The sequence below is a fragment of the Gopherus evgoodei genome, chromosome 10, assembly GCF_007399415.2.
Source record: "Gopherus evgoodei ecotype Sinaloan lineage chromosome 10, rGopEvg1_v1.p, whole genome shotgun sequence".
Classification (NCBI taxonomy): Eukaryota; Metazoa; Chordata; order Testudines; family Testudinidae; genus Gopherus; species Gopherus evgoodei.
The window spans coordinates 2,310,229-2,327,539 of record NC_044331.1 but is presented as its reverse complement, the minus strand read 5'-3'; the positions used below and the strand labels follow the sequence as shown (position 1 = coordinate 2,327,539).

The following is a 17,311-nucleotide window of genomic DNA, read 5'->3' as shown; positions in this document are numbered from 1 at the left end:
CCCAGCAGAGCATCTGATCTAGAAACTGTGATAGTGGAGTAGGAACTGATAAATATATGAACCAAATTCATAGTAGCTGTTCTAACAAATCTCAGAAACAGGGACTCTCCGAAACAAGCTACAGATGTTGACTGAATGTGCCCTGTTTAATGAACAGGAAATCTTAACACAATCCACCACCTATGTAGAGTCTCTGATATGACAGAGTTGGCCCCTATATATGTGACTTTTGGTAACAAGTCTATCTAGCCAATTTAGAGAATGGCTTTGTCCTGGATAAATAAAAAGGTATAGCCCTAGAAACATCCAGTGTGTGGCGTTTAACCTCTATAAGAAAGTCATGAGGTTTAGGAAAAAATGTTGGTAAGCATATGAACTGGTTCACATGGAATTCTAAAACCCCATTTGGTAAACATTTCTGATCCAGCTTGAAAGTGACTCTGTCCTGAAACCTGTCCTTATGAAACACAGCATATGGAGGGCAAGCCATCACAGCCTGTATTTCAGTCACTGTGAGAGCTGACGTGATGGCTATCAAAAACATTGTCTTAACAGAAAAGTGATATAAAGAACCTTATGACATGTGTTCAGAAAAGATGCAATTCCTATATTCAAGTCCCAGATAGAGAAAAGCTCTTTAAATGGTGGAAATGCATGAATCAATTTATTAAAAAATTTAGACACACTCGGTCAGAGAAATCAAATGACCTGCCTCCAGCAGGAGATATGTTGATAGAGCAACTAGATGAACTCTAACAGAACTAAATAAGAATCCTGAGTGTTTCAAAGACAATAAGAAACAGAAAAGTCCAAGTGGTGAACATGACTCCACTACGAGAAGCATTTCCATTTAACTAAGTATGTCTTTCTGTTTGGAAACAAGACCTCTTGTACAGCCACTGAATATCAGAACACCATCAACTGAATCTTTGAAAGAATTAGGGAAAAATCCTAATTCCCTAGCAGACATTTAGTTGATCTGTTCAAAGGACAAATAACAGCACATTTTAAAAAACTTTTACAGGTAAATCCATGTTGCATCTGACTGGCTGATAAACAGATCACAGCCAACCTAGCAGCCATCAATGCAAGCTGTCCAGAGAGGGAGGGAGGGAGGGAGAGAGAGAGAGAGAGAGAGAGAGAGAAGGGAAGGACAAAGGGAATCTGAGATACCAAAAAAATTGGGGAGAAGGGGAAGTAGTAAGAACAGGGACAAGGACCATGAAACACAACTACAAAAAATAAACTGTTTTCCTCAACCTATGTATTATCAGCCTCAATCCAAAGCCCATTAAAGTAATTTCATTTTGAGATCCTGGTTACAGACTACTATGGTCTAAGATAGGATTCATGGTTTAGGTCATTATTATCAGTTTCCAATGATGAAATATTGCTTTACTAAGGTAATTAAGAACACATTATTCTTTATATAACTATTTTTCTTGTCAAATATAAGAACTTGTACTCAATTAATGTAAAATAATGAGTTCATATAGAAAATTTTTGCACTGAATAATCCTTACATTTTCCTGAAAATAGAAATTCCTTTGTTACTGCACCCAGACAAGTCATGGCAAGTTAGAAAATAGCTTGAAAACTGCAGTCTGATCAGCTGACAAAGAATTCCAATCATGTAAATAATCTCATAAACACACAAGTTGAAAACAGAAAGTCTATCAACCAGATCACTAAGCTATTCAACAAACCTTTAAAAAGATTTTAAAATGTTTTAAGTAATCCAAAGAACAAGACACTCTGGGGTGTGCTTTTCAATAACGAGGGGGTGGGGGGAGAAAGATTTTAAGTTATGAGTTCAGTGGGGAATCCTGTTTAAGGTTGGAAGCCTGACTTAGGGAGTGGTTAGAGCTAGAACAGTAGAGGTGGCTAGGATGTTAAAATATGAATATGAATTTTATATTTTAAATTGGCATTACTATAAGCACAGAATAATATATGCCTGTGTGTGCATTTGTGAAAGAATTCCATTTCTTGCACTTATTTGACCAAGTGCCTTCAGCACCTGGAAAGTGGAATGATTCTCATGCAAACCACCTGCTATGGAATACATTTTCCTGTTTGTAAAACACTGAAGATGAGCAATTTCCCACAACTAAGTATTCCTATTGCCTTTCTAAGTGGAAAATACTATGGCTAAGCAGTTCTAAGATATGTGGTGGTTTTCCCATAACTGAATGGTTCTTAAAAAGAAAAAACATATTCATCAGATTGTTTCTCAGACTCATCCACCGCAAATACTTACAATTACTCTCCAGAAAAGAACACTTCAGATACTGTGGGTCCAACTCTGCTCCCACTGACGTTAATGGCAAAATTTGCATTTACTCTAACAGGGCAGAGTCAAGCCCTGTATTAATATGTCACCATACAAGTATTAGATCTTAACCCTCTAACTCTGTCCCATTAATATAGGAACGAAATATTTACAAACCTCCATTTACTTGACTTTTCCGTCTTACTCGAGAGATCTGTTTGTTAGGCTTTTCTCCTGTTCGCGGTGTGGAAGAAATCAAGTTGTTATCTAGATCACGTTCAATTCTACTTCTCTTTGCAGGATTTTCTCTTTCTTCCTTAAAACAGAAAAAGAAAAATACACACTGAATAGTGTCTTTACTTCCACTAAATACACCAGAAAATTCTACAAAAGGTCCTTTTATTGATCCACACTTCCAGGTGAGGAATGTGCAGCCTCGTAGTGAGGAGATATACATATCTAGAATTTCAAACTCTCCCAAAATGTCAGAAATTAATGTAAAAAGTGGAGTACTGGGAAAGAAAGATGTATATGCAATTTGTGTTGTAGAAAAACTTTTCTTCAGACTTTTTTTCTCCCTGCAGAACAGATCTGTAAATATTAAGGGTAATGACATTAAACAAATGGCATGCCATACTGGTTGAATTAATGTAGAAATCTGATGACTAAAATTAACTGTGACTTGCTTTCTTTGGATCCTAGCATACACAGGAAGCAAAGTGCATAACAAAACCCAATATAAAATCCTTCATTTGTGGCCATCCTTACTTAATATTATGAAATATAGTGTCTGCTACAATTCAGAATCTTGCTATATTTCCCGATACAAGAATTGTACAATTATTCACAGTAGAGGGTTTATTTCAGAACTAACTGTGTCCGGGCCTATGACAAAAAATAGGGAGTAAAAAATGTTAAAAGTTAAGAGTTATATTCCATTGTTTTTCATTACCTTAGGGTAAGGTGACTTGGCCTGTTCTGACTCATATATTATTTGGCTTTCATGGAAGCAAAGCTTTTTGTACATTTTCTTTGTCGTGTGTGTGTGTTTTTTCCTCCCCTCCCATTCTTTCAATAGGTTCAAACTGCCGCAATAATAGGGCCCTACCAAATTCACGGCCCTGAAAAAACACGTGACGGACCGTGAAATCTGCCCCCGGCCCCACCCTGAAATCAGGTCTTTTGTGTGCTTTTACCCTATACTATACAGATTTAATGGGAGAGACCAGCATTTCTCAAATTGGGGGTCCTGACCCAAAAGGAGTTGCAGAGGGGGTCACAAGATTATTTAGAGGGGTCGCGGTATTGCCACCCTTACTTCTGTGCTGCTTTCAGAGCTGGATGGCCGGAGAGCGGCGACTATTGGCTGGGCACCCAGCTATGAAGGTAGCACCTGGCCGCAGCAATGCAGGAAGTAAGGCTGACACTACCATATCATGCCACCCTTACTCCTGTGCTGCTGCCTTCAGAGCTGGGCAGCCGCTTACAGGTGGCCAAGCTCTGCAGACAGCAGCGCAGAGGTAAGGTGGGCAATACCATACCATACCAGCAGCAGTGCAGAAGTAAGGTAGCAGTACCGCAACCCCCCTCACGACTCCTTTTTGGGTCTGGACTCCTACAATTACAATACTGTGAAATACCAAACTGGACCATGAATTTGGTAGAATAGAATTTAATAGAATGTTTAATCTGAAACCTAAAGATGACAATCTACAGCATACTGAAAACTGAAATTGTGTGAATATAAAATAAACTGTGTGTTTGTTTTGATATCAAATTCAGAGGATACTGTACCATTATATTATTCATTTTTGTATTTAATTAAAATCCTCAATATAAAAAATGCATCTGGAACTGCTGCAGAATTTCCAGAGAGCCACAGAATCTAAAGATCATATTAGAACTGAAGTCCAGCTTGCTGCAAAGCACACGGGGCCTTGCCTATAACACACTTCTGAAATGAAATTTTAAATACACATCTTTCCCCCCCAAATATCATAATGCTAGATACACATAACTTGCAGAACACATAACTTGCAGAACACAGACTTGGCAAAGAAAAAATTGAAATTTCAAATTTCAAAACTAAAACGGCCCTCAATATGCCAAACAAAGATTTTAGACTATTTTATAATACAGGAGTACTACAGAGACATCAACATAGGTAGAAAATGTGTGCACTTCGTTGGTCCCACAAGCCTCCCACTGAAAATAACTGGGAGTTCCTGTGCTCTCTTGCTTTCTCCAATGGACAGTACTGTATACGTACAGGCAAACTCTAAATCTTTGAGAAATACAACTGCAGAGATTGAGAAACAAGATGGCTCAGTGGACCGGAAAAAGGAAACTAAGGTCTTTTACCTTCTAGGTCACTAGTTCAAATTTAGCTCAGGTAAGAATGACAGAAAGCCATTACCACCTGAAGGCTGTTCGGCTCTAACCGAAAAGCATTGGTGTTCTCATTCCAGTTCCTTGTGGACAAATACAGAATCATCACAAAAACCACTATCATGACTGGCACCTACTGGAATTCCTATTGATAGACTCAGCAGAGAGGCAAAGAACTGAATGAGCATGGAGACTGAACTACCCTTTCATCCTAGAGGTGGTCCCTCCAAAAGAATAGATCATGGTGGCATGGGGAAGCTACCACTGCCCTTGCTGTAACTGTTCTATAAAAACAGGATTTCAGTCTCCAGGACTGTCAATCTTGCACCTTTCAGGAACATTACCTTCACTAAAAAGTTAAAACCCAAACTGTAAAGACGTCTTTCCTTTTCTTGTAAGAAAAGCCAAAAGAAAACTCCACCAGTTCTAAAAGATATTTATCTGATGAACAATTAAAATAAAATACCCAAAGACTAAAAAAGCAGCAATACAAATAAATATAATAAGGAAAGAAAAGCCAATGAACAAGAAAGGTTCTGGCAAAATCACAATCAATAAAAGTTGAGTTAAGTGTCTGTCAACAGCACTCAAGAATAAAATTGCCCAATATTATGTCATTGTTCTATGTGCTTTATATTAGCAACTTTCTACCATAAAGATTTTGGTTTACAATCAATACGCCAAAAATATCCAATTAGTATTACTAATTGCATCATACTGAAACTAATATGGCAATGTCACACTGATATCAACAGGATGTCTGTTTTTTAGATTTTTCAGAAACCATGGAATAAAAATGCAAGTTAATGAATAGGTTACAATGATTCCAAAGGAGAGGATGCACTACAAGACAGAAAAGGAAAGAGAGTGTAATTTATGATGTTACCAGAACCCACAAATTAAATAAGTTTGGTATAACTTACTTCAGTCAATGTCTTGTAATGTTTCAAGTTTTAAAACTTTTTAAAAAATATTACTGGATGTGTATATCGTTAAAAAAAACCAACTATATTAAACTGCTTACGAAGTGTTAAAAATGTTTATTAACCAGGGATCAGTCCCGATCTAAACGACATCCTTATCTGTATTAGTTTCTCTATGATATCAGACTGGTGGGCTATAACTCTGATATTAACTTTAAAACAGTCATACCAACTCTATTGACTTAAATGGGATTGAGAGCATTATGTAGCTTATAAAATAAGGCCCAATGTCATCAGAATTTTATTGAACATATTTTAGTTACTTTCATGTAAGTAAATAGCTTGAACTTTTTGGGGGGAGTTTAAAGACCCACCCCCACAAGCCATCACTGTGATGTCAGAGTGATGGACTATGACTCTGATGTCAGAATCAGTATATTTTAAAGTATATGTTGCTATACATTTACTGCCACAAATCCATACACTCTACCTAGCCATCTCTTAATTTATATTATAATATACAGGTAACGGAACTATTGTATAACATAACACACATACCACCTGAAAGAGTTCTGATGTTACCGTGGTAACCACAAGACTACTTTGTGTTGTCACAAGAGCTTTGCAGTATAGCCCAGCAATAGAACTCAATAGCATGCAATGTTAATGCCACTGGGACCACTAAAAGTGCTATTCTGGACACAGAAGACAAGACAGACAACATATATGAAAAACATGGAATTTTATATTTAAAGGGAAGCTGTAAAGATAAAATTTAGGATGAATATTTAAGATTAAAAAAGGGATAGGGGGGATTTTACAAAACCTAAATCATTAGAAATCTTCCCATTTTATTTTTTTAATTCTAATGAAAACTGTTTTTGTTTGGACTTAACCATTTCCCTGAAGTGTTTTCAACCTAAAGTATTTTGCTTTGTGCTAGAGCAGGGGTCTCAAATACGCGGCCTGCGGAGTTATTTCCTGCGGCCCGCCACAGATGCCGACTCCCTTAGCAGCCAAGCTCCCCCTCCCCCACCTCCCTGCCAGTGCGCCCGTCCCTGCTCCTCCACTACCTCCCAGTGCTTCCTGCCTGCCAAACCACTGTTTGGGTGGCATTTAGGACTTTCCAGGAGGGAGAGGGGAGGAGTGGGGAGGCAGCATGCCCAAGGGAGGAGGCAGAGAAGAGACGGGCCAGGGATGGGGTTGGAATAGGGGCAGGGAGGGGGTGGAGCTGGGGCAGGGACTTTGGGGAAGGGGTTGGAATGGGGGTGGGGAAAGGAGTTGGGAAGAGGAGGGGCAGGGGGCGGAGCCTCATGGAAGGGGTGGAGTGGGAGTAAGGCCAGGGGCAGGGGGGGCTTTTGTATGTTTGTATGAAAAGGTTTCAGTAATGCGGCCCTTGTGATGATCTGAGTTTGAGATCCCTATGCTAGAGCATAGATGTCAAAAAGTGAAATCAATTTATTGCCTGGAGTTTAGTGATATGCAAAATTTAAATAATTTTAACAATACACAATTTTCCACAGCTAAAGAAAAATGTTAACATATAAATAATTTTTACAGTTCCTTTAAGTCAGTGCCTATATCCTGTGCTGAACAAATTCCTAGGACACATTGAGTTGCATGGTATCTAGGAACATAGGAATAGCTATACTGGGTGAAACCAATGGTCCAATTAGTCCAGTATCCTGGCCAGTGCCAGGTGCTTCATAGGGTATTGAAAGAACTGAATCATTTCAAGTGATCCATCTCCTGTGGGCTAGTCCCAGCTTCTGGCAGTTAGAGATTTAGGGACACCCAGACCACTACTAATAGTCCTGATGGAATAGCTCAGTGGTTTGAGCGTTGCCTGCTAAACCCAGGGTTAGGAGCTCAATCCTTGAGGGGGATATTTAGGGATCTGGGGGCAAAAACAATAGTTGGGGATTAGTCCCCCTTTGAGCGGGGGGTTGGACTAGATGAATTTCTGACTTTCCTTCCAACCCTGATATTCTATGATTCTATCCTCCAAGAATTTATGTAATTCTTTTTTGAACCCAGCTATACTTTTAGCCTTCACAATATCACCTGGAAACAAAGTTCCACAGTTTGACTGTGCATTGTATGAGAAGTATTTCCTTACGTTTGTTTTAAACCGCCTGCTGATTAATTTCATTGGGTGACCCTGGTTATTGTAATTATGTGAAAGGGTAAACAACACTTCCTTATCATTTTCTCCACACTATTAACTTTATAGACCTCTAACATATCCCCACTTAGCCATCTCTTTTCTAAAACAGTCCCAGGTTTTTAATCTCGCCTCATATGGAAGCTGTTCCATACCCCTACTCATTTTTATGCCCTTCCTGTGCCTTTTCCATTTCTAATGTATCTTTTCTGAGATGGGGCAACCAGAACTGCATGCAGTACACACGGTGTAGGGGTACCATGGATTTATATAGTAGCAATTATGAATATTTATCTGTCTTACTATCCTCTCTTTTCTAATGGTTCCTAACACTCTTTTTGACTGCTGCTGTAGATGAGCAGATGCTTTCAGAGAACTATCCACGACTCCCAGATCTGTTTCTCAAGTGTTAACAGCTAATTTAAAACCATTTTATATGTATCGTAGGGATTATGTTTTCTAATGTGAATTACTTTGCACTTATCAACACTGAATTTCATCTGCCATTTTGTTGCCTAGTCACCCACCTTTCTGAGACAATTTTATTAGAATTTTTTAAGCTTCACTGCATCTTTACATAGTATTTTAACTATAATGCAGAATTATAAAGCGGCCATTTTTAACACTTCACTTTAACATTAAAAAAACATTTTCTGATCTAAACTTCATTTATCTGCCATTTCTCTGAAACATTTTGCATGTTCCTGGCATCCTGGATCTTGTTCGTCTTTTAATATCTACAGTATTAACTGGCAATATCAGAACTTATGACTGATAACATGACTGAAGAAAGGTTTTATAAAATCAGACCATCTTTAAAAAAAAAAAAAAAATTGAAAACTATTTCAAAGTGGCACTCACTCAATAAAAGTAACGTACGGTATATAATCTTCCCCTAAGAATTTGCACTGAGCAAGTTTTAATATGAAAATCTGCATGCTTTAGATCTGTGCCTAGATAGAGTTGAAGAGATTCAGTATTTAGCCCTGAAACGTCACGTCTAAGGTGCAATAAGTAGGGTACAAAATTCACTGAGGCACACGGACATTATACCTGATTACCCTATAGCTGAATGTGGCCTCCTGTATTTATAAGGCAACTTTTCTTATTTTGTCAATGGAACATCTGATACTAAGTTCTCAACTTATGGGACTATCATAAACATCTGTAATTGTTTATAGTCGGACAGTGTCAGCAACTTTGCAACGTAACTTCTATATCTGCATTCACACACAACTATTATGCAGCACTTTTTGTATTCTATTGTTTATAAAGCTGTTCTAACCTCCATAGAACAGCATTTACAAATTCTTATTCTTCTTAATATGGCACTTGATCAAATTTTAGAAAAAATGAATATGACTCAAAATTTTTTTAAAAAGCAACAAAACACTGAGCTCATACCTTGGGCGTGCTTCCTTTAATAAATTTTTTGATTGATGACAACAGACCGGTTTCATTCTTCTGTGGTTTTCCTCCTCCGACAGGTAAGCTCTCTTCTACCTCTGAATGTTTCCTCTTTGCCCTCAAAGCACGCTGGGTGTGAATTTGATTTGACTGCTGAGAAGCCTTCCGCGTTCTCAGCCTCATTTTTTATGTGTTCCACATGTAAAACTATAAAAGGAAAAACAAGAATACTAGGTTACTGAGGTACTGTATTAAGCCTGAAAGTATGAATCCCCCACAGTTATATATTTATAAACATTAGTCTGATGCACTGTGCTTAGTTTTTCACTCAATATGTATCTCCCTTAATTTAAATAATACTGCATTTTCGGGAAACAAAGCTAACCTGGTGTCACGCTTTGCACCGAGGTATAAATCATAGTAGAGACTGTGCATTAGATGTGTGTTAGGCTATCACAATTTACCAAAGAAATAGAAAGCTGATCTTCTGGACTACCGTATCTGGAGTTATCATAAGAGACTGATATTTATGTCCTAAACATATTTACGACATAGGACTTAGTTATAAAATACCCATCACTTGGTGGTTGTTTTTTTTCCAGAATTTTATTTAATGCTCATCTAACTCCAACTGCTGAGTAGACAGATTCAATTACTTATAATACGTAGATGTTCAGGTACTACTGCAAAACAACAACTGCTCTGAGGATTTAGGAAAAGATACCAATAGGGAAAGTGGATGGTTCACGGTCACAGTGATGTCATTCTGAGCTTTTCACCCTTAGGCCACTTCAAATCCAACCGAAGTAAACAGTTACCAAAGTTACAGAAAAATGCTGGCAATTGGATAGCCTCATTTCCATTCCTAGTAGAGAGATGATCATGTAACAGTATCATTACCTACATGCCTTTTAGGTAGACTCAACAGAGAGCAAATGTGATAAATTGGCAGGGCCTTTCAAAAAGAACAAGGTTGAACTGCATTAGAATGATTTGTGCTGCTGCTAGTTATGCTGTACTTTCTATAACTGTTGACAAATATTGGGCTTCATTTTCCACAGATGTCAATCTGGAGCTTTTACCCAGCACCAAATTTGCCAACTATTATATCAAAGAGTAAAAGGAGTTAAGATTTTTCAAAGATTGGAATAAATACTTAGTGTTCTCCAGAATTTAACGAAGGCCCACTGAAACGCTAACACAAATGTATAAAAGTTGACCATTTATAATTTTGTGTGTATCAAGCAACAGAAGCATTACAGCTCAGGGTCTAGGTTTTTGTGTCCTCATATTAATATTTACAATAAAATCACATTTAGTTGTAAAATAACGTATACAGAAAGGTTGAGGCAAAGAAATAATGAAAACATTCTATAAGACTTTAATCCACTTTATCTCTTCCCACCCATTCACCAAAAGAGGAGGTTATTTATCTGTAACTGGAGGGTCTTCCAGACATGTGGTCACTATCTACACTCCACTGTGGGTTACTCATGAGCACCATGAGACCAGAGCTGGGGAATTCAAAAGTAGTGTACTTTGATCTGCATACACGCTCTGACTCCAACTGAGAGAATAAAAGGCAGGGCAAACCAATCGCTTTTCCAGTTCCTTCTCTACCGTGAATCAGATAAGATCCAAAGCAGAGGGGAAAGAGGGTAGGTAGTGGAATACAGATACACATCTCAAAAGAACCTCCAGTTACAGGTAAGTAACCTCCTCCTCCTCTTTGAGTGATGGTCCCTATTGTATTCCACTGTGGGTGATTGACAAGCAGTACCTAAATAGGAGGAGGGTGCAAGGACGAGTACCGACATCCCAAAGGAGGCATCAACAAAAGAGTCTTGCAACAGGGCATAATCCCTTGCAAATGTGTGAATGGAACTCCATGAGGCCACTTTACAAACATCCAGGAGGACTTTTGAGAGCGGACAGCAGGAGCACAATGCAGCCAGATATCCATTTGGAGATTCTCTGGGTGAAGATGGCATGCCCTGACTCCTTCTGCTACAGCAACAAACAGTCTCAGGGATTTCCTGATTGGTTGTGTTCTCTGCAGGTAAAAAAACAATGTTCATCGAACATCAAGGGAGTGGAGTCTTCATTCTTCTGCAGAAGAATGTGGTTTCAGGAAGAACACAGGAAAGTGAGTGGATTGGTTAAGGCGAAATTCCAAAACTATGTTAGGGATTAATTTGGGGTGTAGATGTAAAGAAACCTTATCCTTCTGGGATATTGTGTAGGGAGGTTCTGCCATCATTGCTCCAGGTTCACCAACCTTCTTGCTGAGGTGATAGCTATGAGAAAGATGACTCTGATGGAAAGGAGGGACATGGAACAAGTAAATAAATAAATATATGGAGATATACCTATCTCATGGAACTAGAAGGGACTCTAAATGGTCATTGAGTCCAGCCCCCTGCCTTCACTAGCAGGACCAAGTACTGATTTTGCCCCAGATCCCTAGGTGGCCCCCTTAAGGACTGAACTCACAGCCCTAGGTTTAGCAGGCCAATGCTCAAACCACTGAGCTATCCCTCCCCCCTAAGTAGTAAAGGCTCAAAGGGGAGCCTTGTTAGCACTGAGAGAACGAGATTCAGATCCCCTTGAAGCACTTCTGAACAGGTGGGAAGGTTCTTATTAAAAACTTTTCCAGAATCTTATGGTCAGTGGGTGTGCAAAAACTGAGTAGCCTTGAGAAGGTGGATGGCATGCATGATCACCGCCAACTGGATTAGTAAGTGCTGATGGATAAACCTGATGTTTTCATGCATAGGATATAATCTAAGATGAGAGAAATACCCATAGTTTCTGTTAGAAGGCCTCTCTGTTACGTCCAAGGCGAAAAGCATTTCCATTTAGCTAGGTAACGTTTTCTAGAAGACTCCTTTCTACTACTGGAGAAAATGTCTCATACAGCTAAAGAGCAAGAACATTCTAAGGATCCTCCCCATCCAAACGTCAGACCCTGAGATGGAGCTGCCATAGATTGGGGCGTTTGATCTTGCTATTCCACTAGGTAAGTAGCTCGGGGAACTTTGGAAGGATAATTGGTTGGCAGGATGACATGCTAGGAGGTTGAGAAATCAGAACTGTGAGCCAGAAGGGGGTGAGATCAGGATGATCCACTCTCTGTCCTGCTGGATCTTGCATATGACTCATGGCAGGGGCAGTAGCAGTGGGAATGCATAGTTGAAATGGTCTGACCAAGTAAAAAGTAGAGCATCGTCTTGGCAGTGATGATCTAGGGCTCCTCTGAAGCAATATATGGTGCATTTGCTGTTTGTTTGAGAAGCAAATAGACCCCTGGTTGGGGTTTCCCATAGAGTAAAAATGTTGCGGAATACTGCATCATGAAGCTCCCACTCATGGTCAAGTGCAAGATGTCTGCTGAAGGAGTCTGCAAGCATATTCTGCTTTCCTAGAAGGCAGGCTGCTCATAGGGTGCTGAAGCACCAGTTCCAGGGGCTGACTGCTCTCCACTCAGGGAGGCAAACCTTGCTTCCCCATGCTTGTTGATGGAGAAGACAATTCTCGTCTGACACAAGGAAATGGTGAGCGCGGATGGAGAAAAAGACTTGCACACCTTCCATGCTGTCCGTACTTCCAGGATATTGATGTGCATCCTGGCCTCTCGAGATATCCAAGCCCCTTGTGTTCTGCGGTTGTTCCTGTGCTCTCCCCAACCTAGTTGGGATGTGTCTGTAACCATGATCCTGTCTGGAGAGAAAGGGGACCCTCACACATACCTGATGATGAATTTGTCCACCATAACAGGGAGGACAATACCTTGGCTGGAACTGTCACCAGGGGGTTCATGGAATGATGGCTTGGGGAGTATACTAACTATAGCCAAGTTTGAAGGCAACAACAGTGGAGACTTGAGAACAGGGTGATATAAGTGCACAGGCCATATGACCTAGTAGGGACAGACGTGTTTTGACCAGTACCTGAGGGTTGTGTGTGATGTGAGCTATGATACTGTTCGTGGTCTGAAATCTGTCCATAAGCACATATACCCCTGTGGTGACAGAATTTAGAGTTACCCTGATGAAGTCTAATCTAATGCTAAAACTACTGTTAAAAGAGCTAAAACTATGAACGATTAAGACTAATAACTATTTACTATCTGTAAGGTTCTTTTTTGTTTGTAGGTGAAGTTGATGCGGACACTAAGGATTCTGACCTGGACCATGTGGCGACGAGAAGGAACTGGAGAAGCGAACGGTCTGCCTTTCCCTTTACCCCTCCATCGGAGGCACAAGATGAGCCAGGCTCACATGTGGACCAACCATCACTACTTTCAAATTTCTGGCTCCAGGCTGATGCTGCACATGCATAACCCATAGTGGAATATAATAGGGACAATCACTCGAAAAAGAACATGAAATTCTTTAAAACTTTTTTACATTTAAAACCTTTTACAGGTTCAAAATAACAGCATTTACTAATATAATTTGTGTCTTATCTTTTCTTCTTAATGATCTGAGACTGCTAAATTCATTTTTTGTGTAACCTATAGCAGGGGCACTTTAACAGGGTAGTTCACCCCTTGAGTGAAATCAGGCCTAGTTCTCCTGTTTCAGTCCAAGTGTGTCCTCGTTTGAAAAAATGAGAAGGGTGGGGCTGCCTCAGGAGTTGTTATAAATAAAAGACAGACCAAAGCCAAAAGGGTATTCAGAACCCTGAGTCGAGAGAGAGCTTAGAGGAAGAGCAGAGCTGGGTTGACAGCTTCAGGAAGGGGGACGTCCCTGAAGGAAGGGTTAGTGAGATGGCCTAGTTGAGTAGTGAAGTCAAATCAGGCTAGTGAAACCAGAAGGCAAGACAGCAGAATGGAGGAGGGGGAATTACCTACAAACTTCCCCAGGCTAGAGAGCCATGGCTAGAAAGGGCTAGAGAGAGTTGAAGGCTGAGAGCAGCAGATAGAGAGCTGAAGCCAAAGGGCCAAAGAGGGTTGCAGGCCAGGGAATGAAGGAGAGTTGAGCCCACTGATGTCTCCAGACAAAAGCTGGAATTGTATCTCAGCTTGGGTAACGTGGTCCCTGAAAGGTGGAGCTTGGCGAGGGATGCTCAAGCTGTACAAGAGAGCTGCACACTGTTGTGAAAGATGCTGGAGTTGTACTTGGATTGCTGATGAATGGCTAGGAACTGTTGAAAGTGATGTACTTTAGGATTGTGCTGGGGGTTCTGGACTACAGTTGTGGGACTTCTGTAATAAATTAACCCTGCAAAGGCCAATTTATATACTAAGCTGTACGGAGTTATTGGGAACCACTGAAGGGGAAACTGAGGCACGCACACGGGGCATGCCACAACCTGACACAGAAGGGTAACCCAAGTAGAACCCCTCTTTATCACATATGGTGGGAAAATGTGGACAGGAGATCAGCCCCTGAAAAGCAGTGACACCAGAAGAGGGAAAACGAAGCAAGAGCTGCTTGCAGAGCTACCCTGAAATCATTAGGGAGTGCATTGGAGGTGGCCGTCCTGACAGCCACCTAGAACCCCAGTTAGGTGCTTATGTACAAATCTAAAGGAAATGTATTCTATAAAATGGAAGAAATTGACAAATATTTACTGGTAGTGTGGGCCAAAGATACTTTAACATCTATATTATATAATTTAATATTAAAAATATGTAAGTTCATGATGATTTTGTTTTTCTTTACTCATTGTGGGATAAAAGGGGCTTTAAAGGCTCACATCATAAATTAAACTCATGTTGTAGGTTATAGGCAATGGAAGTAATGACACCTATAGTCAATGTTGTCCAATATTTTCCATTATATGTCCCTGTTTTCAGTTGTTTATAACTTTGCCAAACTTAAACTGTTTTGGCTGAAATCTTCCATGCCCCCTGTCTGTCTCAGGCTGAATTTTTTGGAAAAGTTTCAACTAAAATGGTTTTGCTGTGTCATAAAATGAGGTTAGGTGAAAATATGCTGTTTTGTTAAGTTAAAAAAAATAATATGACAATTGTTTCAGTGAGAAGCTACAGTGCCTCCATGCTTTGAAACATAGACTTGAAATTTGGCAGATGGGTTGCCCTGCTCTCAGGAATATATCTTCTGCCATCCTGATGAAAATTTGCCCAAGTTACAAGCCTCTGAAAAAGTGCAGTTTGCAAATGTTCAGCAGAGACTTGTTAGAGTAAATTTTCTAAAGGCTATGTCTGCATTGTGCATGTTCCATTCACTCACAGCCAGTGTTCCCTCTAATTTTTCCCACCCATGTGCGGAATGATTTTTGTTATGTGCACCAATATGGAGGTGATGTGTGACACATCACCTCTATATTGGTGCATATAACAAAATTCATGTGCTTGGGGAAGGGTCGAGGGGTTCGAGCATGGGAGGGAACTCAGGACTGGGGCAGAGGACTGGGGTGCAGGGGTGTGAGGGCTCCAGCTGGGGATGCGGGCGAGGGATGAGGGGTTTAGGGTACAGGAGAGTGCTCTGGAGCTATGGCAGAGAGAGAGGACTCCCCCCAGCTCTCTGCCCCCGCAGCAGCACCTGGGCTGGGGGAGAGAGTTGCCTCTCAGTGCCGCGGCAGCTCCGGGGCTAGGGATGCAGGATAGGTGCCCCTTTCCCAGCAGGTCCGGGCCGGGGCTGGGTTCAGTCCAGGGAAGGGGCGCCCCAGCCATGCCTGGGGCCGGGCTGGACTGTTCCGGCTGGGGCCAAGCCAGGTCAGCCCCCCTCCTCCGCCCCCGAATTGATCTGGGATCAATTCTGTCACAGACTTCCTCTGTGATCATTGGTACATCATCATTTTTCTGTTTCTCAGCTCTCCTTTTTGAAAAAGGAGATAAATATTAGTCTTCCTCACGGGGTGTTACAAAAATAAATTCACCAGTGTTTATGAGACAATCACACTAAGGTGATGGGAGGTCATAAGTAAATAAACTGATCAATCTAAAGAAAGTGAAATTTCCAATGACATATTCCATGAACTGTAGCTCTTATACTTTAGGAATAGTTTTCATCAGATCATTCAAACATTCATTATTTCCTGATTATATTATAAAATATTATACTCAAGTAGATTTTTTTAATCCAGTCCAAAAGATAAACAAACAAACAAACAAACAAACAGCAAAAGAACACAAGAGAACCTCACTAATTCAAATTTGTGACTAATTCACATGCATCCGATGAAGTGGGTATTCACCCACGAAAGCTCATGCTCCAATACATCTGTTAGCTTATAAGGTGCCACAGGACTTTTTGCTATTTTTGACTGAGACACCTATCAACTACTGAATACTACAATTAGGTATTAAGTGAATGAACAATATAATAAGGCATGGTTTAATATATCCCAAAAGTTAAATACAATTGTTATAATAAATGAACACATTTTATTTATGCTTCATAAAGTCCTAGCAAAACTATTGCAGTATATTTAGTGTAATAACAACCCTTAATAATATGACAGTTCTACAGCAATCTTCTAATAAAATTCTGATGAGAAACAGAGAAAGACTATGAGGAGTCCGGTGGCACCTTAAAGACTAACAAATTTATTTGCGCATAAGCTTTATTTGGGCATAAGACTGACATTTCAGGGATCTGAATGAGCAAAGTTCTACTATAACAGGCAAATGTGCATGTATATGTTTATACAAATACCTGCAAAATTCAGATACCAGAAAGAATATTTAATTACAAGAAACATTAGTTATATAAACATAGAACTTGTTAAAGGAAATCTCATAAAATGTACTATAACTACAAGTTATGTAACCTGTTTCAAAAACGGAAAAAGAGTTAAGAAATCAAAATATGAACTGAGTTAATGTTTCCGAATGGTGTATATATATTTATCCTGTTAAGGTACTGTTCAACTCATCCGTACATTAATGCCAAAGAGTTCTTTGGCTTACTTCACATCCTGGGTATCAAGCCTCATGTTATAAATATCCCTAATGGACTTAGCAACAGTTACCTATAATCCTCTCGATGACAGAAGTCTGCTTTCCTAATGCTCAATGCAGGCAGCAGTGTGCTGCTTTTACTTGTATTACTTCTTGTGTGATTTTCTAAAACATGCACAAAAGAAAATGACTTACTAGATTGTGTATAAATACTTTAGGCTAAATATGCATATGAATTTCCTTGCTCACACACATACTATTCAGATAGTGACTATAGTATCCTA

The 17,311-nt window shown here is 39.9% G+C and overlaps 1 protein-coding gene across 4 annotated transcripts in view; it reads right to left on the bottom strand.

The window, feature by feature from the left end:
- CTDSPL2 (CTD small phosphatase like 2) overlaps positions 1–17,311 on the bottom strand; it is a 72,546-nt gene that overhangs the window by 31,689 nt on the left and 23,546 nt on the right. For 2 of the 4 annotated variants that reach the window (XM_030577913.1, XM_030577909.1), the window contains 2 exons: positions 9,152–9,361; positions 2,450–2,588 (listed from right to left, as the gene is read on the bottom strand). In XM_030577913.1, coding sequence (XP_030433773.1) covers positions 2,450–2,588; positions 9,152–9,337 — 325 coding nt within the window. In that variant the 5' untranslated portion in view covers positions 9,338–9,361. Of the gene's footprint in view, positions 1–2,449; positions 2,589–9,151; positions 9,362–13,340; positions 13,483–17,098; positions 17,193–17,311 lie in introns of all 4 variants that reach the window. The other 2 variants (XM_030577910.1, XM_030577911.1) reach the window with 2 other exon arrangements.